The sequence below is a fragment of the Naegleria gruberi genome, assembly GCF_000004985.1.
Source record: "Naegleria gruberi genomic scaffold NAEGRscaffold_70, whole genome shotgun sequence".
NCBI lineage: Eukaryota > Heterolobosea > Eutetramitea > Acrasida > Naegleriidae > Naegleria > Naegleria gruberi.
Window position 1 is genome coordinate 41,024 of NW_003163257.1, and position 24,410 is coordinate 65,433.

Consider the following 24,410-nt stretch of genomic DNA (forward strand, 5'->3'; position numbering starts at 1 on the left):
TACAACTTGATATCAAGGTGGAAATTGAAATCAATTCACAACACCTTTAAAATCTTTCAAATTCGAGAACAACACAAAGCAATTTAAAATCAAAAAAATGTCTTCAAATACTTGTTCCCTCTCACAAAATTCCATCAATACGATCAATAAATTGTGGGGGTTTGAAAGCTCAACACAAACTGTGATTAAACAATCGGAAAATCATACCTATTTGGTGAAGGATAATTCCGAACAATCCTATATTTTGAGACTCACTCCTAAACATCATCGTTCAGTGAAGAGTATTTGGGCTGAATTGGAATATTTGAATTTAATTCATGATCAAGCTAAATTACATAGTCAAGATGAGAAGTATGCTCTCAATGTTTGCCCACCAATTGCTAAGAAGGTGAATGAAAATGGAGAATTTCTGCTCATTGCTGAATTGGAAGAACCATACGAAACTGATAAGGAAAAGGTTTGGTATGGAGTCTTGTTTGAATATGCTCAAGGTAATTCTGTTGTTGATAAATGGATTGGTTTGACTGATGATTCAATGATTGTTGCAATTGGAGATGCTATGGGAAGATTACACAAGATTATTTCTGAAAAGGCTGGAAATCCTGAAAGATGGGACGAAATGGCTAAATATATTCCAGAAATTTCAGGCACTCATAATGGAGCTTGTGATTTGAATCGTATTAGAGAAAGAGCTCAAAAGGATCATGAAATCTCAAAGACTTTAATTCAAATATATGATGCAGAATTGGCTGAATTTTTGAAATCTCACCCAATTGACTCTGAAAATTATGGTATTGTACATGGTGATATCAATGTCAGTAATTACTTTGCCAAGGTTCAACCAGAAGGAACCAAGCTGTGGATTTTCGATTTTGATCAAGTTCATAATAATTACTTTGGACATGAGCTTGGTGTCGTACTTCATACAGTTACTTTCTTTGAAAACGATGGTCTTGGAATTGGTAAAATTGAAGGTTTCGATGGTGATAGATTTAGAGAACTATTCCTCAATGCCTACAAAAATGCCTATCCACCTATGGCAAAATATTTGGATGTTGAATCATTGAAAAAGTTTGAACTCCTTCGTGCTTTCTATCACACATCTATTGCTGCCGATATTTTGTACCTCAAGACTGAAAATCCTGAATCAAAAAATTTCGAAGAAGCAATTATTGGATTTTGCCAAATTGTTGTTGACAAGTTTATTAAGATCCACACTCAATAAAGTCTACAAAATATTTTTGAGTTAAATATTTCTTGGAATAGAATTTTCAAGCAGTTCATCACTTTCGAATACACTTCATCTCCTATTACTGAGTTTGATACTTGCTCTGTTCAGAATCGTCCAAAATTATCAAACGAAACTTGTTTCAATAATACGATGCACCCAAAATCGCATTTGTCTTAAAAATATTGAAAAAATCTTTAAAAAAATTTAATTGAAAAAAAATAGGGCCGAAACTGTGGACTCTTTCTCGATCGATATTGCTTTTGGAGTTGTAATTTTTCGACCATACGTAGATATTAATGTCTAGTTTTAGTGGTTAAAAATTGCAAAAGGTAGAATGCAAATTGATCAAGAAAAAAGATAATGACTGCGTCGACCGGGAATTGAACCCGGGTCACGGCGATGGCAACGCCGTATTCTACCACTAAACCATCGACGCTTCTTATAGTTACTCTAAAATGTTCAATATGGTCTGATTGGAAAGAACCGGATGGAGTTTGCTTTTATTTCTTTGCTGCTTGCATATCCTTTCTATATCTAGCACTAAAAATCTCTGTTGTAATATCAAATGCTTGCGTGTAATTTGTTGCACAATTCATTAAACAATCCTTGTCGTTAGAGCCTAATTCCACACTTTTAAAATATCCTTTAAAACATTTATCAAAACAAACATCTATACTATCAAATCGGAATGTAAGAGCGAGGTTCTTCTCCACAGCATCTTGTCTTTTTGCAAACTCGCTGTTTTTAGACATTTTTTATTATTAATATTAATTTTAATTAAATAATTTTGATTAAATACAGTTATCACAATAAGCAAATAAATTGACTTTAGAATATTGAAAATAATTTAATTAGATTGAACTGTATTATGAATTTATTCAATTATTAATAATATTCCGAAGAATGAAATTTGACATTAACCACAAATGAAACGACCCATTCATAATCATGTATCAAATAGTATCTTACTTCAAACACAGTTGAAATTCAAAAAACAATTCAAGAACCTGAAACAGGTGAATTTTCAAAATATTTTGTAAACTCAATTCCAAAACTAGCCAATCACTTGAAAAATATCCATTCATCAGCATTTAGCCACATTTCCATTGGTTGGGCGCTGTTAATCACTAAGAATCTCTCAAAACCAAGCCAATGTCACCCTCCTACTATCCTCCATGATGCAAGTATTAGTTTCATCCATCTACCAATATCTAGTCCTTCGGGAAACAAGAACAAAAATTATTTACTCCGAATTCAAAAATTGCAAAAAACAGTTTTTTATATGAAATTTAAAAAAAAATGCTCAAATCAAGAGTCATTGCCTCACGTGTTTTAAAGAATAATAATCAAAAATGCATCAAATTGATGGCCGGAACACAAAGATGTGTCTCCAGATCACCATTATTTGATTTTACCGAAGAAGAAGTCATGATGCGTAATCTTGTTCAAGACTTTTGTAAACAATCACTTCCGTGGGAGCTTGTTTCCAAGATGGACAAGGAATCAAAACTTGACCCAAAATTGTTGGATTCATTGTTTGAAGTTGGATTAATGGGTATTGAAATTCCAGAGGAATTTGGTGGCAGTGGAGCTAATTTTACTTCTTCAATTATTGCAATTGAAGAATTGGCCAAAGTTGATCCTTCAATTTCTGTCATTGTTGACGTTCAAAATACTTTGGTTAATAATTTGGTTCGTAATTATGGTAATAAGGAACAACAAGAAAAGTATTTGACTCTTCTTGCTACTAAAGGTCTTGGATCTTTCTGTTTATCTGAAGCAAGCTCAGGTTCTGATGCATTCTCATTAAAGACCAAGGCTGAACTCCAATCTGATGGATCCTATGTTTTGAATGGTACCAAATGTTGGATTACCTCTTCACAAGAAGCATCTTTCTATATCGTTATGGCCAATACTGATTTCTCTAAGGGATACAAGGGTATTACTGCCTTTTTGGTTGACAAGACTAATCCTGGTGTCAAGATTGGTAAGAAGGAAGATAAGCTCGGTATTAGGTATGTGTGTAATTTATTATTGAACTTGTTTTCTTAACACTTTTATTAGAGCTTCATCAACATGTGAAGTTATTTTGGAAGATTGTAAAGTTGGCCCAGAATCAATTCTTGGAGGTGTTGGTAAGGGTTACAAGATTGCTATTGAAATGCTCAATGAAGGTAGAATTGGTATTGCTGCTCAAGTATGTATTTTATGATTTTGATTGTTGACATTTAATAAGATGATTGGTTTGGCTCAAGGTGTCTTTGATTACACAATGCCATACTTAAAGTCTCGTAAGCAATTTGGTACTCCAATTGCTGATTTCCAAATGATGGAATATCATTACAGTAAACTTGCTACTGAAATTGAAGCTGGTAGATTAATGGTTTATAATGCTGCCAGAATGAAGGAAGCTGGACAAGTATTTACTAAGGAAGCTGCTATGGCCAAGTTTTACACCTCAGAAGTTGCTGGAAATGTTGCAACCAAGTGTATTGAAATGTTGGGTGGTGTGGGATTCTGTCGTGATTTCAGTGCTGAGAAATATTATAGAGATTGTATTATTGGTAAGATTTATGAAGGTACCAGTAATATCAACTTGGTCACCATTGCCAAACATGTAAAAAAGCAATACGATTAATTTCTTAATAAATTAATTTATTTTAATAAGTCAATTTAAAACTTTGAGCTTCTACCAACCCAAATACCAATCAAGAAACAAATCAAACCCACAGCAACACTTCTACCATCAAGAAGAGCCCTCATAAAGCCCATTCTACTGACAAATACCAAGAATGTGAATACAGTGGCAATACCGCTAAGAGTCATAATGGTGACTGCTCCAATAACTGGAATACCACTTAATATTTTGATCAATAAAGAAAAGGCAATTACTGGCAATACTCTCATATGGGGAGTGTGAGAAAACTTGACAAATTCAACAACGAGCTTGCTAAATTCCAATTCCTTAAGCTTTGAAATTGAATTTTCAATGTGAGGCAAGTCATGAACAAAACACTTGAACAAGTATATGGCTGGGTATCCAAGAGTTGGAATTATAACGGAGAGTGCTGTAAATTTGGTAATTTGGTCTTCAACTCGTTTGTTAATGAATAATGAAATAGCAAAGGTTGCAACAGCACAGAAAATAGAAAGGTAGAGACGAGAATAACTGATCTTAGTTGTTCTTTTTGGAGATGCTGCAATATCTGATGAATTCTTGAACTTGTCAAGCTGATTTTGGAAAGTTATAACCTCCTCATCATCACTCCAAGTATTGGTAGTCAAATATAAATAAATAGTAATACCAACAGCTTGAGAAACTTGAACATAAGCACCAAAATGACCTGATGTGGCACTAGGGAAGAACCATCTAATAATCCAATCAGTAAACATGGCTGTCATGGATGCACCAAATACCCAACGTAAGAATGCTCTCATACTCATCATATTTGTCTTTTTGAATTGAGAAAAATCAGAAACGAGATCACTTGATACGTGACTAGCAATTTGTCCAAATACTACACCATTGAACACTAACATAAGCATTGGATCTGTTGGATCCTTTGGATAGAGAGGGAATCCTTGGAAAATCAAATCACTCCACAATGCTAGGGCAAAGCACCAATGTTTCCAGAAAGTGGCCTTAACCATGGTGCTAAGCATAATTGCTTTTTCTAAACCGTCCTTTGCTAATAAATCCAAAACTGGCTCCCATTCTGTACTCCAAATATCAGCTTGTTTACAAACGTCTTCAGTTTCTCCAGACTTGACACCATAACTGATATCACAAGCTCTTAACATTTGAAGATCATTGGTACCATCACCCATGGCAAGAACATAATTTCTTCTGTGGAAGAACTTTTCATATAATGTTCTTGAGTGATAATGCTGAAGTAGTTTGACACACCACAATTTGAGACCTGGTGTAGATCTACAAAATACAATCGAGTTGACAAACTTGTTCTTCTTGTTCTTCATATTGATGAGGTCAAGCAACTTTTCAAATACAGGTCCCTTGAAATTGGATCCTTGAGAGGCATAGAGTGTTCTCATATATTCCATGCAAGATCTATCAAAAAAGAATGTAGATGGACCATTCATGGTTTCTTCATCAGCATTTTCAAGAGATTCCAATAATTCCCTTTCATTAGATCCGCAAATATTAATATGGTTTGGCAGTGATAGATGGGTTGCAATTAGTTTAGCATTCTTATAAGAGTCTCCTGTACAGATGCAGAATTGTTTACCGGCATGGGTCAATTGTTTGATGCCTTCTTTGACACCATCTCTATAACGATCGACCATGTAAGTAATGGAAGTCATTTTAATGTTCTTAAGAGCATCCTTAACAATTTCTAATTGTGTTTCAGTTTTCTTTTCATTATCCTTAATCATGAAACTGTCTCTCCAAGATGTCATGATTGTTTTAGCTTCTGACTCTGTAATTTTCTTGATACCATGACTCCATGTTCTTGGAGCTCCCAATCCTAATTGGTCATCATTATCTTGAGATTGATGCATACTAGTCCACTTTTCAATTTTGTGAATGGAAGATGGATGAGTTGTAATACCAGTTTCTCCTCTCCAAAACAATTCATCACCAGCTTGAACACTGACATAATATTCTCCAGTGTTAGCATCTTGAACAAGACATGACTTGCACAAATATTCACGAGTGAATCCAAAGAATGAAATAATCTTTAAGTGATGTTTTTCTCTCTTTTCTGAGCATAAAGTTTCAAATTCCACAAAACCTGGTTCAATATCTTGAGAATCAATAGGCCAATGGGAAACAAGATTAGAGTATGGAGAGACCATTTTTCTGATAGCTCTTTCTTCTGGTTCTACACCTGTAGTACTGAAAATAGCAAAGCAATTGTCCTTATGACATTTGGTAACCTCCATTTCACATTTTACATCATGTTCATAAATAATGTGATGTTCATCAAAGTTGATTATATTATCTTCTTCATCAAGGAATAACATGGCATATTTTGGTTGCATCAAGTTGACTGTAAGAGTTCCTGTCTTGTCTGAAATGATACGATTCACATAGGCAATTACATCAGATGCCAATGAATTGTTACACTTGACTCCACTTCTAAAGTTGAAAGATAATAAGTGACATACGGTGGTTCTTAATTGTTCCAAACCTTGAGGGACCATCATGTTAATGTACATAATTTGAGTAATCAAGACTTTTCCAAATGAATGTTCCTCATTACCTTCAACACCAAAGAATGAACTGGCAATTGTGTTAACAATTGATAAGAAGAGCATGAGGGCTAAACTGATAAAGAATCCCTTTTGAGTATACTCTTGGAAAGGAGTTGCTTGTTTTGATGTGGTAGCTCCACTAGAGTGCAAAGCTTTTGTTTCAGTACCAGACCAAGCAACAATGCCTCTAATGGTAATCTTTTGATCTACAGAGGCAATCATGGAGTTGGCAAATACAATATAAGACTCATCCAGAATATATTTAGAGTTGACTGTAGCACTTCTTATAAGCAAGTTATCAATTTTGATTGTGTGTACAGATTCTGGAAGTAAGCATTTCTTAACTGGATCATTTTCACCAGTGACTGTAACTTCATTCATGTAGAGAATAGGCTTTCTTGAAGTTTTGAATTGAACATCAGTGTCTTCTACAATAATATCAGTCAAAATAAGGTCGGCAGGTAACTCTTCACCAATTCCAATTAAAACTTCATCACCACATTTTAATTGACCTCTTTGTTTCTCTCCACCTGTTGCCATTCTTACTCTTCTCTCATTCTTTTCCTTATCAGTCTTCCACTTTGTCAATTGACTCTTAGTTTCAACAATTGCAATGAACAATGTAAAAACTGCAAGTGGATAAAATGATTTACCAGTGTGAAAGACAAATAATTGAACAAAACTAATAATCAAGCACCAAATTTGAATTGGCTGAGAAAGGTAAACAAAGGTTGCATAAATAAAGCTGACAATGGTAATAGTTTGTGAATTTTGAATATCAAAGGTTGTTGTTGAAATGTAATTGGAATCTTCCGAAACTTGAGATGAAGATTTAGAATGAGTTTTACAACTATATCTTCTTCCACTACTTGTAGGAGAATCCAATATTTCAATTTCTCTACTTTTGTTTTGTAATTCATCCTTCTCTGTGTGATTCTTTCTCCAATCCAAAATGACCCAATAATTCAATAGGATCGGAATTAAGTGATTCATCACAATATAAGTCAAAATTGCAATAATTAAAGAAGCAAAGACAACAGGACCTCGTACAGTCTTGGTCTTTTCTGCTAACTTTCCTAAAGCTGGTTTGAAGGCTGTTTCAATGTGTCGACTCGAGTTTTTAAAAACATTACTTTCCAATTGATTAACTGAAATCAAACTTGATATTTGGAAATCATCCAATTGAATGTAATAAAAGCAAGTGCATATGATGATAATATATACAACAATGATTAGATAATATTGTGATTTGATGAAGGGAAAATTTGAGGAAGCATGAAATCCTCCCTTTCCAGTTGGACCCATCTGAGAGGGTGAGGAGAGTATCTCCTGATGATGAGTATGCATGAATGATTTTGGTGTTTTAATCCTACAAAAGATGGTTCAAGGAAGATGTGTTGAATGAATGGATAATCTTTTTTTAATTTGTTTTATTAATAAATGTTGTATTAATAATACTGAGTAACAAATTGCGTGTAAAACGTGTTCGGATGCTACTGTTCAATCACGTTCAATTTGTAGAATATCGGAGAAGAACAGATGATGACGATAATTTCAACGAACGAGGTTAAGAATTAACGACTTAAATTGTGTCATTAGACATGGCAAAACAAAAGGAATAATATTTAGAATTTTTGAATAGTTTAGTTTTTTAAATTATTTAATCAGATTCAGATTCTTGCACAACAGCAGTATGGAGACCCTTGAAGGTTGGAACAATCTTGAAACCAACAATAACTTGGAACTTGTTGACCTTATCCCAGTCTTCGTGATTTGGGTTAGCCATTCTTCTCAAAATAAGTCTGACCTTCTTTGGTGGATTGTGGATACCTTGATTCCAGACATACTTGTTCAATTCTGGGTCCAACTTGACTCTGGAGCAGTTCATGACCTTTCTGGCGTGGGACTTGATAGCACGGACAGCTCTAGCAGCTCTTCTTTGGATTGGCTTACCAACCAATTCTCTATGGAGATTGAAAGTGGATTCCAAAGCAACTTCGGATGGGAGCTTCTTCTTTGGTACGAAGGCCTTTCTCTTTGGCTTTTCAACAATGTTTGACATACTGACTTTTTTTTTCAACAAATTTTTTCAGAATTTTGGATGACTACCAGGTATTGTTGTTTTACAATGAGATTTTTTTCAGTCATTCTACGCAGCAAGTCAAAAAGAAAGCCATGTTGCCACATATTAATCCATCAACACATGACGGAAATTGTTCAACAACATTCTCTAGATAATAATCATGATGAAGTGATCAAATTCTACTCCATGAGTGGGTATCTTCTTTTAGTAGAACATCTTCTCTATATTGAACAAGAACAGGAACGAGAGGAAATTAAAAAGACTTCCCTCACAACAACAAACTTTCTCGAAACATCTAATACCAACAACAAACAATTAATAGATGAACACAAAAACATTCAAGCTTCCGAAACAACAGAGGACTTGCTAATAAGAATTGATTTAAGAGCAGAGAGAAATTCGCTTCCTAAATTTCTTCATCACTTTGAAGAGAATTGCTTGTTTGATGGTTTTGAGTGGTTTCACCACTCTTTCCAGCCTTCTCCAACAATAACCTCGAATTCAAATAGGACGATGGATCCCATCAGTACCATCTTTTGTAGAAATCCATCAAAGGAAGCTTTTCTAATGTTCCTACAGGAAAGAATTCATCAACATACCTACTCATCATCTTCAAACGGTTTGTTTAGTAAGAGATTGGACGTGGACTCTATCAGAGAGTTACGAAACAAGTTTATAGAAAAGACTTTCCTCAAAGCTTCCTCATCGTCATCTTTAGAAGGTGGTGCTCGTGTTACCTTTCCATCATCATTGAAAACAAGAGAAAAGAAGACTGACTTTCTCCTTCAAATTTGCAACATGACTATTGAGAATAATTTAAAGGATGAGAATGTAGCCAATTATTCGGACAAGTTTTTTGGTTCCTTTCTGAAATGTTCGTTGGCAACTCTTGAAGCTGCTGATAAAGTGTCTTTACCACTCTCCATTCAAGAAACTTCTGTGGAGAAGGATATTACCATTGCAAAGAGGATTATCGGAGCATGTTATAGAAATGTTCTAATTCTCTACTTTATTCAAATTATATTTGCTTCTGGTGTATCATCCATTAGTCAGCAACAACAAGTGGAGAATCCTGACTCTTCATCCAGTTCAATTTTTCACTTCTCTAAAGAGTATAATATTCTGATGAAACAGATACTTTATGTGACCTCCTTGATGAATGTAATTGTGAAAGAGTATGAACAAACAGATCAATCAAATGCTAATTATTCAAATTATAGGAATGTAGCTTTGAGAAATATTGTTTTGGAAATTTATGAAGAACAGGAGAGACAACACAAAACAAAAGTTAGGCAACCCTTGGAAAAATTGTTTCATCAACTTGTACATGAAAATTTGATGGAGAGTTATCTTTTCTTGTGCAAACAAGTTAAAAGACAAATGGAACTTCATGGATATGGTTCTAGTGGTGTGGAAATATTAACCAGAGATGTCTTGTGGTGGATTTTCAAAGTTTTCAATGCCATTAAAGTAATGGAAAAGAATGAAAAGGAAAAAATTTCCAAAGAGCAAGAACGAGCTGAGCTTTATCACCAAGTGAACTCACCAATTCTCAATGACCAAAAAAGACTAAAGCTTATTGAGCTTATCTCACAAACAGAACCACCCAAAAGTATAGAACAAGTATTGGATAATCAAAAACTGGTTACTTTTTATTCAAGTCCAGAGTTTGAAGAAGATTTTCCTTTCGATCAAATTCTTTCCAATTATGAGGAAAATAAGAAGAAATCTAAGATTTCATTTCTTTAATAAATTATTTCTTTGTGATACGATAGGATGAGCTTTCTTGTTTGATAATGGATTGGGTTGGAATATCAGCGAATCCAGCTTCTTTCAGAGCTTTCTTCATTGTGGTTGTAACACCAACTGGTAGATTGATGGGATTGACTTTTACCTTGGTTGTGGATCTTTGGTTAGCGATGTGTTCAACCAAGAGATGGAGTGGAACTTGTTGAGTAGCTCTTTTGGAGGATGAGAGTTTGAAGAATCTTGTATCAGTAATATTCTCTCGAATCATTACTTGTTTAATTCTGTCTTGCAGGGTTGACATTTTAGATTCTAAAAGTTTGTATTCGTCCTCAATTTCCTTTATAGAATCCTCAATATCAGTAATGTCTTTAGAGCTATCAGAAAATTCAGCTAGTGGAAGAAGGTATTCATTCTTACTGTCCTCTTCTTCAAGATCCTGTGGAGATTCCTCTGAATCTGCAGATCTGGCATTATACAAATATTTGAAATAGGACTGCAAGTGGAATGAATTGTCTTGATGAACAAGAATATTAATTAATAATTGATGCACTCCAAATAATGTAATGACATCTTGGGTTGCATATTCAACTTGAGTAGGTGACAGTGGTCTTTCGAACCAATCAGATTCTTGTAATTCCTTCTTGTTGGAGTATGTCAATAATTCCTTGATTTCCTCCAAGTTTCCAATGTCATTACTTGTCTGGGAGACATTATTGATATGGGAAATAATTCTACTTGTAAGATAATGAGAAAGAGTATCAAGCTTATAATTGGAAATTGGTAAAAGATGGTATGGAATGTATTTGCTAGAAATTTCATGAGTACAGGATACATTTTTACAATAGGAAGCTCCTCCAAGGAATTTCAAATCAAAAGTCTTGTAGTGAAACACCTTTTCACATCTCTCATCAAACATAATATTATCTTCAAAGTAATCTAAAAGATCATCAGACATATCCAAAACATCTAAAATTACAATTTTCCCATTCGGCAGAGCATCTCTAATTAATACACTTTCAATTTCTCGAATTACCTTATTATCAATGAATTGATCTACATTTTCCTCCTCAACATTTTCCACAGGTTTTAAAGTGTATTCTCTCTTTTCCTCTAATAAATGTGAAATTGAAGGTGGAACAATCAAAGGATTGAATAATCTCAAAATTTGATCATTTACACGAGGACTAGAAACCACCAAACATTGAATACAGGAGAGACGTTCCGAGTTTGTTTTAAATCCACCAACTTCAGTATCCAAATAAAAGACAGTATGAACATTCGGATCATTTATCATTTCTTTCCATTCATCTATTTTCGCCTTGGCCTGTTTTTCATTGCTGATTAATTCCACAAATTTCTTCTTGTTGGATTTTGGAGGAGAAACATTGTCATTAATTAATTCTTCTTTGGAGGCAGAAGATAAATTATCTGATGATGGTGAAGAAATTTCTTCATTTTGATGGAAGATGGCTACTTTCATTTTTTTGTTATTTAAATTTTGGCGGCAACCCAATTTTTTAACTCCAAGAAATGATTAAAAAGATGGGGTCAGTGAGGATCGAACTCACTACCTTAGGATTATGAGATATACGGGTAGCCATTATTTTTCCATTGGGGATATTTATATTTGCCAGCAATGTTGGAAAGTTCATTGGAAATTATGTGTTGGATTTAGGAAATCCTCCTGACAGAGATTTATTTTGAGCACTATTTATTGATTATAGCTATCAATACATCACCAAAGATTATCAAGATAGGATGGAGAGATCATTGTTGATAAAAATGTTGGAAAGATTTGTTAAAGAAGAGTATGGTTTTTCAATGGAGAATATCATCATGTTTGGTGATGATGAAACAAAAGGAAAATTACAAAAGAGAATCGAGACAAATTCTTTAACAAAATACAATGACATTGAAGATTGGAATTCTCAAATATTAAAATGATTATTATATATCTTCATCATCTAATTATGATAAGAAGAGAGACCGAAAGAATTATGAGAATACTAGCAATAATAATAGATCTTCATATGAAATCTTCATATGAGTCATCACGAAAGACCTACCAGATTTAGCTTCTTTTTAGTTGCCTTATTTGTTGTTATTATTACAATTCTCACCATTACATGTGTTGGAATGAGTGGATATTTAATATTTTATGATAAGTGTCTTGATGATGCCAATGTATTGAACTTATTTCCTTACAATGACCCAATGGCAATCATTGCAAGAATTATTATTTCACTCAATATTATAAAGTCAATTCCATATGCTTTATTTATGCCAAGAGATTGTTTACATACATTGCTAAAGACAATTTTACCAGAATTATACAACCAAATTCAAAGGTCAAAAGTTAGAAACAATATTCTTCTTAGCTTGCATTTTTGGTTGTTGTAAATGCGTGTAATTGCAAAACACCTCAAAATCAATTTTCTCATTAAAAACAAATCGAAATGATGAATAAAAAAGAGAGTATCATGTCCACATCCATTGAGTTTTAATTTGTCATTTTTTGTGTTCTTCCACAAAGTAAACCTGCCAATCTTTTAGTATTTTATTAAAAATACCTTTAAAAAAAATCAACACCACAAACTCACAATACGGGTAGTGTCAAGAATCATCATATTATCAAATGCTCTCTAAAATTCTTTTGTGGTGTTTGGCTTCCTTTTGCTTTGGAGGTTTACTTGGTTCCCTGATTGTCATTCAACACCGAAACTATAGTGTTCATGAATCTCAATTGACTTCTGGTAGCCTTCGACCTCCCTCTTCATACAAAACAAATCTACCTACGGCTTGTACTCCTCTTCCTTCGGCAACAGCAACAATATCCACCCCACAGTCCTCTTCTTCACTTCAATCAAAAGAACAAAAACTACGCGATATTTGTATCATCCAATACGAATCAAGAAAACTGAAATCTATACAAAGTGCAAATTTAGAGGATGGCCAGAAGGGTTATTTCATTAGAGACTTGTCTATTTATGTGAACCAGAGATATGCCAAAAGACATGGCTATCCCTATGAATTTATTATTGCAGAGGAGAATGGAAGAAACGTTACTAGACATGCCGCTTGGTACAAATTAAAACTCATTGAGAGGTATTTGATTGAGAATGAAAAAAAGTGTCAATTTGTTCTATTTATTGACAGTGATTGTTATTTCAGAATTATGAGTGCGACCATTGAGAGTGAAATAATTGATCTATATGATATGAATCAGGAAAATGGAACAAAGTTTTTTCTAGCTCCAAAGGATGAATATGGAGATTTTTTAAATTCTGGAACGTTGTTTTTCAGAAATAATGTCCAATCAATTCGATTCCTCAGAGAGTGGTGGGATGAAGGAGAGAAATCTCCCCAATATTTCTTCAGTCATCCATGGGAACAAAAGATATTAGAAATTATGAGAGCAAGATATTTTGACTATATCATTACAGCTGGTAGTTACCACATAACATCTCCGAAAGGAACGTTCATTAGGCATTTGTATGGACGACCTGATGGAATAGCTCAGAGAGACAATTTCTTGGCCTCAGTAGGAATTAGTTTTGCTCAAGAGTATGAAGCAGAAGCTTTTAAAAGTGTCAAAGTAGTTCATTTAGGTTGAATTTTCATTTGTTATTAGAAAATAGGTTAAACCATAATTTGAATGATTAATACGTAGTTTGTTTATGTTCTTTATTGACACTTCGATGTTAATCTTCGAAAACACACCAGCAGCTTTTTCTGAGTGAAAAGCGAAATTGCAGTAAAGATTGAGTGTTCACTTCAATATTATTACCAAAAATAAGTTATTAATAAAAAGAATGTTTAATTATTATAGATTTTCCTAAATCCTTATTATTTTCATATGGTCTACTAAACCAATCCCATCTATACCAAATTAAATATTCTTTTACCCATTCCCATCCTTTCCAGTCATCATATGTATTACCAGCACAATTGAAATGTATTGCTCCCATAAAATGTGTTGTTCTATCAGCTGAACGTGAACGTGATGGTACTCCAAAGAAATTTTGACAATTTGCCAAATTCCAAGATGGATCCAATTCATTAAAAAAATTTGGTTTCATCTTATTTAGGGCAAATAAAAAATCTTGATCACTTCCATTTCTCTTTTCTTTAGATATTTGTTGTGTTTTTTCATCAAATCCAAATATTTCAATAGAAGCAGGAATTGCAAATTCTTTTAAGTAATTTACCTTTCTGGTCTTTTTCATATCCCATAAAAAAATACATGAGCATACATGGTTAGGCCCTTTACTTTCCCAATTAGGTTCTCTTGTCCATGAAAATAATGTTTCTTCTTTAAATTTATCAAATTCCGAAAATAATAAATCAGGATTTGTTCCAAATACCATATCTGTATCAACAAATATTGTTCTTTTAACAGTATCAAATACTTTATCAAGAAATAATTTTACCATTCCCCATTTTCCTTTTGTAAATTAAATATTTAAATAATCTAAATATTACAATAATTTAAATATTAACATACCTGAATGATGTACAATAGGTATTTTTAATTCATTACATTCTTCATCAATTCTAGTTAAATTTACAATTTTAAAATTAACATTCAATTGTGTTCTATAAACTTTAATTCTATTAAAAACATTTTCTATTAGAAAATTCATATTATATAAATCGGTAGCAATATTTAATTCAATTTGAGTGTTTCCAACATGATTTAATAATATAGATTTTATCAATAGTGTAGTTTCATCACTTGTTGTTCTATTTCCACCAGAAACAATGGTAATTGATAGAGTTTTATCATTATCTTTGTTAATTAATGTTGTTGCTGGTAAAGTTTGCGATGATGACAATAAAGGTGTAGGAGTGGTAATACAACTATTATGTGATATTGTTGTACTTTCGTTTTGTGGGGATGTTCTTGTGGTTGTTTGTATTTGTAGGAAGAAGAATAGTATGGTAGGGATGGAAATAATTGTCAAAATAATGAGAGATTTGTGTTTTGTTAGCAGCATTTTTTTAATATCAATAAGTGGGAAAATAACTTTTGACAGGGGTCTTGTTGTGGGTTGCCAGACATCAAAAACCAAGAAAACAGTGAAACATCTTCATATTTTGCATTTCACTGTTATGACTATATAATAGTAGTTCAGCAAGGTAAGATGTCTCAATTAGTTGTTGTGGAAGAAGAGGTAGTCTCACACTGAATTTTCTCTTTGTGAGGTTGTTTTAATTTTTGATGAAATTGATTCCATTACAGAATTGATGTCGACTGCGCCATGGCCCTACACATTGAGTTTAAAAACAAATGATGAACAAGCATATTTAAGGGAAGATGAACGTGTCTTGAGACCTAGTGACACTAGGAAAAACTTCGGAATTCATAATTTTTTATTTCCTTAAAACAGGTAAAAGGAAGGGTGGTACGTGGATCGAACACGTGACCATCGGATGTCTGCTGCAATTAACTTTGCAATCCGGTGCTCTACCGCTGAGCTAACCGCCCTGTTGATTACATCCTTAACTATTGAACGTCTTCCCTAAAGGAGTTCCAATCCACTCTAAGGACTGGATCTTTTGAATGGAACAAAGTTCTGCTATAATTAGTATGATAAGGAGGTTGCAAACCTTGAAATTTTGATTCCTTATAACTATTATACTTTTCTTTGTTCAAATTGTAATTGTATCGATTGGCTTCAAAAAGAGAAAAGTACAAAACTACTTGAAGAGAAAGGCCTGCCATGATTGGCCATTTCCACTTCTTCATCAAGTCAGTGGACATGCCATGGAAATGCATCTTGTGATTATTAGTTGTTGTTACCATTTTTTTAAAGTTTGGTTTAATTGAATGTTTTACAATGATAATCATTCAAAATGGAAAATTTACAAATCTGGTATGGTTTTGCAGCATTGACCATACATGTGCTCTACTTTATCAATGCTCAATCGTCGATTAAATCTTTGTTCCTCTATTTTGAGTTTAGGGAAGCATTTACAAAGCAATAGAGCAGTTGTTTCATCCACCTTATTTCCTCCAAATCGGAAAGTTGTCAACTCGGGGAGGTTAGCTTTGGTGAGTGGCATTAATTTACAAGATTCAAGTCTGTTCTTGGACATATCCAAGTGCTTTAGTTTGGGTAAATTGATTGATGGCATGAATTCCAAAAATTCTAATGAGTTAAATAGTTCAATATTATTGGATAATTTCAACTTTCGCAGTTCTTTCAAATCATTCAGACCAGTAAGCTTGCTGATCATTGTGCTCGATATGTCCAACTTTCTCAATCTTACCAGATTAGAAAGATCAATAGAAGTAATACATGGGTTATCGGAAATGTTCAATTTTTCCAATTTTCTTAATTTTGTGAGAGGTATCTGGCTGATTACTGTTAGTGAAAGATTGAGTTGTCTCAATTCTTTCAGATTCGAAATGAATGAAATGGCATCACCAACAGGAGTAAAACTCAGATCAAGTGTTGTCAAGGTAGTTAATTTTGGTAGATATTTGAAAGCCTCGTCAGTATTTACCCTTGCTTTCAATTTTCTTAGTTTCAGATCTTTCAATGCAGTTATATTACAAATATTTTGTATTCCAAGCTCACAAACACAGCTGTCCATAATTTCCACACATTTCAACTTCATGCTGCCAAATAACTGATAATCAGCAAGTGTCAATTTTACATTTCGCAAACTAATCTTTGTCAACTCTTTCAAATTACCTAATTCTTTCAAACAATTATTATCAAACTTGATTTTAGATTCATTATCAAATTTAAATCCTCTCAAATTACTATGTATTATCAACCGTTTGATTTCATCATCATTTTCCACTTTTTTAAATTTAATTTTCGTTCCGAGATGAGAAATTAATTTCAAACCTCCCTTCTCAGCTAATTTCCTCCATCTTTCATACTTTTTCATGCAATCAAACACAATATTAATCTGAACATTACTTTCCTGTACATATCTGTACCATTTCCTCGATACCAAAGCACACTTTATCACCTCTCTATTATGCAAATAGGTAAAAATCACTTTCGATATCACTTCCGAACCCAAAGTTTCGATCAGTGGCTCTTCCTCATCAGCATCATCACCAACACCTCCTCCCAATAATAAGCCCTGTTCTCTCGGCTGACTCGTGCTACTACTAAAAAACGTTCGAAAGAATTGCATCGTTGATTGGCGCTTATTTTTTTCTTAAAGTTTTACAGTAGCAACAATAATGTGGAATGTTAGTGGAATGGAGGCAAGGCAATAGTATGTGAAATCTGGAATTGTTGGAAACTAGTGGTTACTTATCTACAATGGTAGATATTCTTGAGGATTCAAAGAGAGTGAGAATGAATTGTGAAAGAGGAAAGTTTGGTTTTCATTGTTGGATGATTAGGGATATTGGACTCGATTTCCTAAGGTGATGTTTTGATAGGCTTCCTTCATGCGAATGTCAAATAATTCTTTCGAGTATTGTACATAGAATCCATTGGATTTAACTGCTTCGATCTGAAGTAGCAAGTTGTTCTTTCTGTTTTGTCCGTTTAATAAATAACCCAAATTTGTTCCATCCATTCTGATATTTCTTTGAGGATCATATAGAGATGAAATATTGCTATTTGGTGGAGAACTCTGATAAAGATGTTGTTGAATTTCAGTATCTTTCTGTAGAGATAGGGGAATTAAGGAAGTAAGAAATCGATTCTTTGAAATTGCAAGCAAAGCCAATGTCTTGTCATGTTTCAATTCTGTGGAGCAGAATTCGTATGCTTCTGGATTCTTTTGAATAGCTATCATGACCAGCTCTCTATCATTTTTCAATTCATTGGAGGCATATTTGAGAGCTGCACCATTTTGATTCACTGCTTGGAGCACTATTTCTCTATCATTCCTTAGTGAATCGTCCAAATATTGAAGAGCTGCTCCGTAGCGAGTGACACTTTTCATGACAATGTTTCTGTCTTTTTTGAGAGTTGTTGATGCATATTGGATGCAAGAACCTTGGCTTTTGATTGCTTCCATTACTAATTCAAAGTCATTTTGTAAATTGGAATTTACATATTTAAGAATCTCAGGATGAGTATTGACAGCTGTTATCACAATTTCCCTATCATTTCGAAATGAAAATGTGTATTCCAATGCTCTTCCGTTTCGTTTCACAGCCTCAAATACCAATTCTCTATCATTCTGTAATGATTTATCAGCAAACTTGATAGATAATGGCTCGTTTTTCACTGCCTCCATCATTAATTCCCTGTCCTTTCTTAATTGTTGCGAAACATGCGAAAGAATTTCTGAATCTCCATTTCTTACACATTCCAATAGTACATTCCTACAATTTATCCATTTCACTAACTCCTTTTTTACTGATCCAATCTTAATAATATCACTAAATTGGTATCTTTTAGCTAATTTTACAACCATTTCCTCAGTCAATCGATCTTGCAATTTTTTCCCTTGTTTACAAAAGCTTACAAAAAATTCAACGAAAATGTCTTCATCTTGTTGTAGGCTCGGAGGAATCTGTTCAAATATCGAAATGGCCTTTGGAAAATCCCTTCCACAATTTTCTCTTCTAATAAACTTGAGTAGAAAATTCTTATCATGAGAAAATTCTATCGGAATGTATTGATAATTGTCTTCTCTGCGCTCCAGCCATAATTTTCTAAATTTCCTATCAATAGAATAGTGGTTTTTCAGGAGAGAACTTGGTGCCGAGTCGGAGAGCATAATTATAACATGTTGTTGATTCATTTTTTTTGATCTATTACAATGAAATGAAGTTATTGTAAACTTTCACAACCTTCTTTACATGTCTTTCTTGAAGTACTTGATTTTGAATTTATCTCATATCAAGAATCATTGATTTTCTTCTTTTGGTTTTGAATTCGTCCAGTTTGAGTTAATCAAGGTCAATAAAAGCTTGTTTACAGGTCTTCAACATTATTTCTTATACAATGAAAATATTCGAAAGTACAATTAAGATTTATTCAAAAAGATAATTCCAGATGTCAAAATCTTCAACACGTCAATTACAAAACCCAAACAATTCATGACTCAAAAAAAAATGACCAAACGTGTATTAATTTTTGGTCAATCAGGTGTAGGTAAATCCTCCATGATCAATGCTCTCGCCAATAGCAAACTCCCAGTTTTGGATGGAGCAGTTGGAACCACCTTTGAAAGCGAAGAAGTTTCGTTTAAAGATTCGTCCAATCAAGAAATACTTCTCATCGATACAGTAGGTCTCAGCGAATCAGCAACTGGCACCTCCTCTTCAATCGATTCTTTCATCAAACTCAAAAATCTATTGAAAAAATCAACTTGCGGTTTCAATTTAATGATCTTTGTAACAACCAAAGATCGAATCACAGGTAATGATAAAGCCAATATCGAACTATTCAAGACTATTCTTGGTGATGACAAAGTGCCAGTAATCATGGTGGTTAATAAGAGTGAAAATCTTGAAGATTGTGAGAATATGGTATTAGATTTGGAGAGTAATCAGTGGGTTACTAAAAATCTTTTGTATATTGAACAAGTTTATGGAAAGGATTGTTTTGCTTGTATTAAATCGACTTCTTTCCCATGTACGAAAGGAGACGATTTGACATTCTCTGAAGAGGAAAAGAAGTTGGTTAGTGAAGCTTCGAGAAGGATTGTTCTCGCAATGATTAACAAGTACTCTTCCAAGGAAAGTGTAGTACTTATCAGATCTAGTCAAGATTTATTTTCGAAACTCGTTCGAATGTGGAATTTGTTTCTTTTTAAAACTGGAGAGACAGCTTTCAAGATTGGAATTGATTTACAATCATTCTCAAGTGTTGGAAAGTTGGCAGAGAAACTAAAGGTGATCTTTAAGGCAGATATTAATTTTCTTGAACTGGCTATGGATCTTTATGGAATTGGTGTCAATAACAATGAACATGATGTTGCTTGTAATAAAAAATAAATCTATCAAAGTAATGGACGAAACTGAAAAGTAATACTTTCGAATAAATTTATTAGAATCCCAAAATATCCTTAGCAACTTCTTGTGCCTTCTCCTTACTAACACCAAAGTTAATCATTAGCGCTTGAGTAACATTTTCCAACTTTTCTTCAAGCTCATCACGAACATTGAAAACATCCTTATGACCAAATATTCCAGCAATAGCATTTCCAATACTTGCAAAGGTCTTTTTCGTATTAATATAGAACCAATTCAATACTCTTGTGAGGACTGTCATGAAATTTTCCTTCGTTACAATAAAAATACTTTCATCAGAAGCATGTTGGTCAATCAGATCAAACAATAGTTTTCTTGAGGTGTTGCATAATAAATTGATACTTTCATTGTTGCTAGTAAAGGAAGGTTGTGGGAAGGCAACTGTTTGTTTTGCACAGAAGGTTTGCTCACCGAAAGCACTTGCCAATTGAGATTCGTTTTGTTTAATCCAAGTATTATTGGTTAAATCATCGAGAGATTTCAAACCGTTATCTGTGTCAGCTTTGGAAACAACCATAAGTGTTGGAACTTTGTTTTGGCCAAGGATTTGAGAGAATAATTGAACATTCTTTACATCACTACTTGTGATTCGTCCCTTTTCGAATACATAGATGAATAGGTTGAAACCTGTCAAGGAATCTTTCAAAAAGTCTTTCAACTTTACAAAGGCGGTAAAGTTATCAACTGTGCCAGATTCACATTCATTCAAACCTACTGTATCATCAAAACGATAGATTTTACCATTGATCTCTGTTCCCTGTTTGTTGATTGGTGGAATAATTGTCATTTGAAAAGTGACACCAACAGCACTGTCGTCAGTATTAAAGTTTTCACCAGTCAAATTGTTTAAAATTGTGGTTTTGCCTGATCCTGAACATCCATAGATTAACACACGTCTTTCTGTTTTCATTTTTTGTTTTTTATAATTCTTATTCGAATCCTTCTAATTGTTTGCAATGTCCATTTTCCAGTGTTGTGAGAATTACAAAAACCTAATTTGAAAATTAAATACTTTTTTGAACCCTAGTCTGCCCATTTTCTGAACCAAATGAATACTTTCCAATAAATCAAAAAGAAAAATGAAACCACCAAGTTTCGAATCACAAGTCATAAATTCTTCCAACTCTAAAACACAACAAATAACTGCCTTCAACAGTGTTACCTACAATACCGACAATACCATTGCTATCAAATATCTAAACCAATCGAATGGTGACGTTTCCAAAGCCATTGAAAATTATTTTGATGAACAGGAACAACAGTCAACTGATTCAGATCGATCAAGTATTTCAAATCCTTCCAGTGATGTAATTCGCATTTTGGTTGTTGGTATTACAGGTTCTGGTAAATCATCCCTTGTCAATGGAGTTACTGGAAGTACATTAGCAACAAGTGACAATGCCAATGGATGTACCTGTGGATATAAACGACAGGAATGTGAATACGAAAGTCAAAAATTCGAATTAATCGATACAGCTGGATTTGGTGAAGTTTCTGAAGTTGGAACTGTAAAACCAGATGTTGCTTTCAAATCTATTCAAAAATTGGTCAGATATTCATACTCTGGTTACAATTTGATCGTATTTGTGACAACAAAGAAAAAAATTACTCAAACTGATGTTGATCATGTCAAGCTAATCACAGAGATACTTTGTAAAAACTCCATTCCAACAGTATTACTTGTTAACAAGTCTGAATCTGGTGCTAACAAAATTGATGACATCTGTCAAAATAAGTGGCTCAATGATAATAATGGAGCAAATCTGAATGAATTCTACAAAGCTTTTGGAAAGGACACCTTTCGAGCCATTCAACAAATTGCTTTTCCAAAAGGTGAAAAATCAATCCTTCAACAAATTAGAGAAGCATCCAAAAGGATATTCTTCGAGAAGGTTATTCCCTATGCTTCCCCAACAAGAATTGTCATGAAACACACAGTATCTCAATTTCTATCGGATTGTTACAGAACTGAGACAAGTGGTGTAGATGGTACCTCAAAGCATAATTTCATTGTTGGAACCATACTATTGCCCTTCCTTCCACTCATGTTATGGGCGGAGAGTTTTGAAAAAACCATGAAAAAGAGGGAAATTAAAGAGTTGGAAGAAGAGCACAGTAATTTTTTGGTTTCAACCTTATCAATCAGTAAGAAACAGGCAGTACAAATTGCCAAAGAGAGCGTCACCTATGAATTTTCTGAATTGGGATCAGGTTCATGGGAATAACGAGTTGACTTGTAAATCCTAACACACGCTCATGCTCTTTCACTCTGTACCTATACCAACCTACCGTGTAACATTCTTGTTAAATTTGCTTTCAATTCCGTTGATTACGATCAATCAACATTTTCAAACACAAAACATAAAAGCTTGTTTGTTGTTCAACAATTTTTGCTTTTACAAAATCTGCTCAAAAGTCTGACCTAAATATTTGAATTCTACAAATCAAAAAAATGTTGTTAGCATCTGTCCTTCTTTCAATCTTTGCAATCTGCTTCACTATTGTGTTGATCATTCTCTGTAAAACTGAATTTGATTCTGATGAAATTTATGTTTTTCCTTCGGTAAGCATTGACGGAAAGGAAGAAGACAACACGTCATCAATTTTTGAACCATTGCCAACATGCAGTAGTGCTCCTCTATCATCAACTCATGAAGAAGTGGACGAAAGTGTTCCATTGATCATTGACTTGGGATTATTTGATTGTTATTATGGGAGACCAAAGAATAGTGACGGAGTGTCAAGTCCTATGTACATGTTGTCTACTGTTGGGTTCAGATCTGATTTTTCAACTCTAGACTTTGGAAATTGTCAAGAATATTCCAAGTGTGGTTTCGAATACAAATTTTTGATGGCCAACGTAGAGAATGTTGAAAGATATTTCATTGATTTTGTTACCAATATTATCAACAAGTCAGATCTTGGCAATAAGAAGATTAGATTGTTGATTGTTGGACCAGAATTAGATTATGATAACGAAATTAGAAAGAAAATGACTCAATTACTATTCGAATGTTCGAATGTTACTCATCTCTGTATCACTAAACCTTCCGAAATGGCAGCTTTCGCGTTAGAGAAGAAAAATGCAATTATCATTCACTCTGATGGCATCTCAACTAATATTGTTCCTGTTATTGAAGGCGAATCTTCTGATTACTTATTGAGATTTGAAAATTCATTGGTTGACTATAAGAATTTAACAAAATTCTACATGAAGAATCAAACAAAACTTGGAGAAACAGTGAATGCTTCCTCTACTGGAATTTCAAAGCTTGTAATTGAACTCCTTTCTGATCTTGGAGATGATTACAATTTCACAGATACAATAGTTTCAGGTCGCTCACTTTCGTTTAAAAGAATGAAAGAATGGAAATCAATTCCAAACATATCTAAGAGTGAATACAAACCAGAAGAATTAGTTTGGATGGGTGCATGTAAATTCGCAACTTATAGCTCAAACCAAAGATGGGTTTCACTTCAATAAATTGATTATTTTTTCCTTAATTCCAAAACATGCAGCAATTTCAGAGCTTACAATGCTATATTAGTTATGGTATTGAATCTTGGGCGGCATGAGAAAGCATTCAACGTTTGGTTTGATAACTAACCTTAATCCAAAAGAAACAATTTCCACAGACAATTGAAAATGATTCGCCCTTACTCAAATAATCTCTGATGGCACCACAACAGCAGCGATCAATCATCTACTGATCCAAATTATGGGAATGAGAAGCAGCAGCAATTGAGGAGATGCAAAATGTCCCCTCGTGTTAAATTCATTATTTTTTACACATTTTGAATCTTTGTTATTTGCGCGGGAGGAAAGGATGCGAATGTTTTTGGTCTTAATGTCCAAAAAGGAAACACGCTTGCTGAATATAAAGAGGCAGAAAAGTTCTGAAAAAGATAAGGCTGTCTTGTGGCCTGCTTCGTTATAGTTGAAACCATACCAAGTGTTCCCCTTTTTTTGTGTGAAGTTCAGAACTGAAGGAGGATGATGTTGTTGATTAAGGTAAACATGACTTTTAATGGACCCTCCTCACCTATCAATTCGCCTTAAAGAATCCCTTCTATTTTGTAACTTGCATTTGATTCCATGTGTATGCATATGGATACATTGAAACGACCAAAAAAAACCCCTCAACTTGGCTGTGCACACAAACAGA

General features: G+C 33.7%; 14 protein-coding genes and 2 non-coding genes across 16 annotated transcripts; 7 read left to right on the forward strand and 9 right to left on the reverse strand.

Annotated features, from left to right (window-relative positions):
* Positions 1–97: 97 nt before the first annotated feature.
* Positions 98–1,225, forward strand: NAEGRDRAFT_53458 (uncharacterized protein; the record flags this gene model as incomplete). Its single annotated transcript, XM_002670462.1, has 1 exon — positions 98–1,225. One exon carries the CDS (start codon positions 98–100, stop codon positions 1,223–1,225), a length of 1,128 nt encoding a protein of 375 aa, XP_002670508.1.
* Positions 1,226–1,596: 371 nt separating this feature from the next.
* Positions 1,597–1,667, reverse strand: NAEGRDRAFT_t709. Its single transcript has one exon. It is a non-coding gene; the product is annotated as a tRNA-Gly (tRNA).
* Positions 1,668–2,538: 871 nt separating this feature from the next.
* On the forward strand, positions 2,539–3,893 carry NAEGRDRAFT_56367 (acyl-Coenzyme A dehydrogenase). The gene is made up of 3 exons (XM_002670463.1): positions 2,539–3,246; positions 3,296–3,428; positions 3,468–3,893. The coding sequence occupies exons 1-3, from the start codon at positions 2,597–2,599 to the stop codon at positions 3,867–3,869; spliced, it is 1,185 nt and encodes a 394-aa protein (XP_002670509.1). The 5' UTR covers positions 2,539–2,596; the 3' UTR covers positions 3,870–3,893.
* NAEGRDRAFT_59664 (uncharacterized protein) lies at positions 3,876–7,753 on the reverse strand (the record flags this gene model as incomplete). The annotated part of the gene is made up of 1 exon (XM_002670517.1): positions 3,876–7,753. One exon carries the CDS (start codon positions 7,751–7,753, stop codon positions 3,905–3,907), a length of 3,849 nt encoding a protein of 1,282 aa, XP_002670563.1. The 3' UTR covers positions 3,876–3,904.
* A 322-nt stretch (positions 7,754–8,075) lies between these two features.
* Positions 8,076–8,522, reverse strand: NAEGRDRAFT_59665 (uncharacterized protein). Its single transcript, XM_002670518.1, has one exon. It carries the CDS (start codon positions 8,508–8,510, stop codon positions 8,109–8,111), a length of 402 nt encoding a protein of 133 aa, XP_002670564.1. The 5' UTR covers positions 8,511–8,522; the 3' UTR covers positions 8,076–8,108.
* A 522-nt stretch (positions 8,523–9,044) lies between these two features.
* On the forward strand, positions 9,045–9,712 carry NAEGRDRAFT_74439 (uncharacterized protein; the record flags this gene model as incomplete). Its single annotated transcript, XM_002670464.1, has 2 exons — positions 9,045–9,618; positions 9,666–9,712. 2 exons carry the CDS (start codon positions 9,045–9,047, stop codon positions 9,710–9,712), a joined length of 621 nt encoding a protein of 206 aa, XP_002670510.1.
* Positions 9,713–10,284: 572 nt separating this feature from the next.
* On the reverse strand, positions 10,285–11,760 carry NAEGRDRAFT_53462 (uncharacterized protein; the record flags this gene model as incomplete). The annotated part of the gene is made up of 1 exon (XM_002670519.1): positions 10,285–11,760. One exon carries the CDS (start codon positions 11,758–11,760, stop codon positions 10,285–10,287), a length of 1,476 nt encoding a protein of 491 aa, XP_002670565.1.
* Positions 11,761–12,915: 1,155 nt separating this feature from the next.
* NAEGRDRAFT_53463 (uncharacterized protein) lies at positions 12,916–13,893 on the forward strand (the record flags this gene model as incomplete). Its single annotated transcript, XM_002670465.1, has 1 exon — positions 12,916–13,893. One exon carries the CDS (start codon positions 12,916–12,918, stop codon positions 13,891–13,893), a length of 978 nt encoding a protein of 325 aa, XP_002670511.1.
* Positions 13,894–14,080: 187 nt separating this feature from the next.
* NAEGRDRAFT_74442 (uncharacterized protein) lies at positions 14,081–15,277 on the reverse strand (the record flags this gene model as incomplete). Its single annotated transcript, XM_002670520.1, has 2 exons — positions 14,081–14,724; positions 14,785–15,277. The coding sequence occupies 2 exons, from the start codon at positions 15,275–15,277 to the stop codon at positions 14,081–14,083; spliced, it is 1,137 nt and encodes a 378-aa protein (XP_002670566.1).
* A 402-nt stretch (positions 15,278–15,679) lies between these two features.
* On the reverse strand, positions 15,680–15,768 carry NAEGRDRAFT_t708. Its single transcript has one exon. It is a non-coding gene; the product is annotated as a tRNA-Cys (tRNA).
* Positions 15,769–16,092: 324 nt separating this feature from the next.
* NAEGRDRAFT_81812 (uncharacterized protein) lies at positions 16,093–17,438 on the reverse strand (the record flags this gene model as incomplete). Its single annotated transcript, XM_002670521.1, has 1 exon — positions 16,093–17,438. The coding sequence occupies one exon, from the start codon at positions 17,436–17,438 to the stop codon at positions 16,146–16,148; it is 1,293 nt and encodes a 430-aa protein (XP_002670567.1). The 3' UTR covers positions 16,093–16,145.
* A 210-nt stretch (positions 17,439–17,648) lies between these two features.
* On the reverse strand, positions 17,649–19,010 carry NAEGRDRAFT_74444 (uncharacterized protein; the record flags this gene model as incomplete). The annotated part of the gene is made up of 1 exon (XM_002670522.1): positions 17,649–19,010. One exon carries the CDS (start codon positions 19,008–19,010, stop codon positions 17,649–17,651), a length of 1,362 nt encoding a protein of 453 aa, XP_002670568.1.
* Positions 19,011–19,323: 313 nt separating this feature from the next.
* NAEGRDRAFT_59667 (uncharacterized protein) lies at positions 19,324–20,243 on the forward strand (the record flags this gene model as incomplete). Its single annotated transcript, XM_002670466.1, has 1 exon — positions 19,324–20,243. One exon carries the CDS (start codon positions 19,324–19,326, stop codon positions 20,206–20,208), a length of 885 nt encoding a protein of 294 aa, XP_002670512.1. The 3' UTR covers positions 20,209–20,243.
* On the reverse strand, positions 20,234–21,154 carry NAEGRDRAFT_81813 (uncharacterized protein; the record flags this gene model as incomplete). Its single annotated transcript, XM_002670523.1, has 1 exon — positions 20,234–21,154. One exon carries the CDS (start codon positions 21,152–21,154, stop codon positions 20,261–20,263), a length of 894 nt encoding a protein of 297 aa, XP_002670569.1. The 3' UTR covers positions 20,234–20,260.
* A 169-nt stretch (positions 21,155–21,323) lies between these two features.
* NAEGRDRAFT_81814 (GTP-binding protein) lies at positions 21,324–22,517 on the forward strand (the record flags this gene model as incomplete). Its single annotated transcript, XM_002670467.1, has 1 exon — positions 21,324–22,517. The coding sequence occupies one exon, from the start codon at positions 21,324–21,326 to the stop codon at positions 22,467–22,469; it is 1,146 nt and encodes a 381-aa protein (XP_002670513.1). The 3' UTR covers positions 22,470–22,517.
* A 179-nt stretch (positions 22,518–22,696) lies between these two features.
* On the forward strand, positions 22,697–23,728 carry NAEGRDRAFT_74447 (uncharacterized protein; the record flags this gene model as incomplete). Its single annotated transcript, XM_002670468.1, has 1 exon — positions 22,697–23,728. The coding sequence occupies one exon, from the start codon at positions 22,697–22,699 to the stop codon at positions 23,726–23,728; it is 1,032 nt and encodes a 343-aa protein (XP_002670514.1).
* Positions 23,729–24,410: the final 682 nt, after the last annotated feature.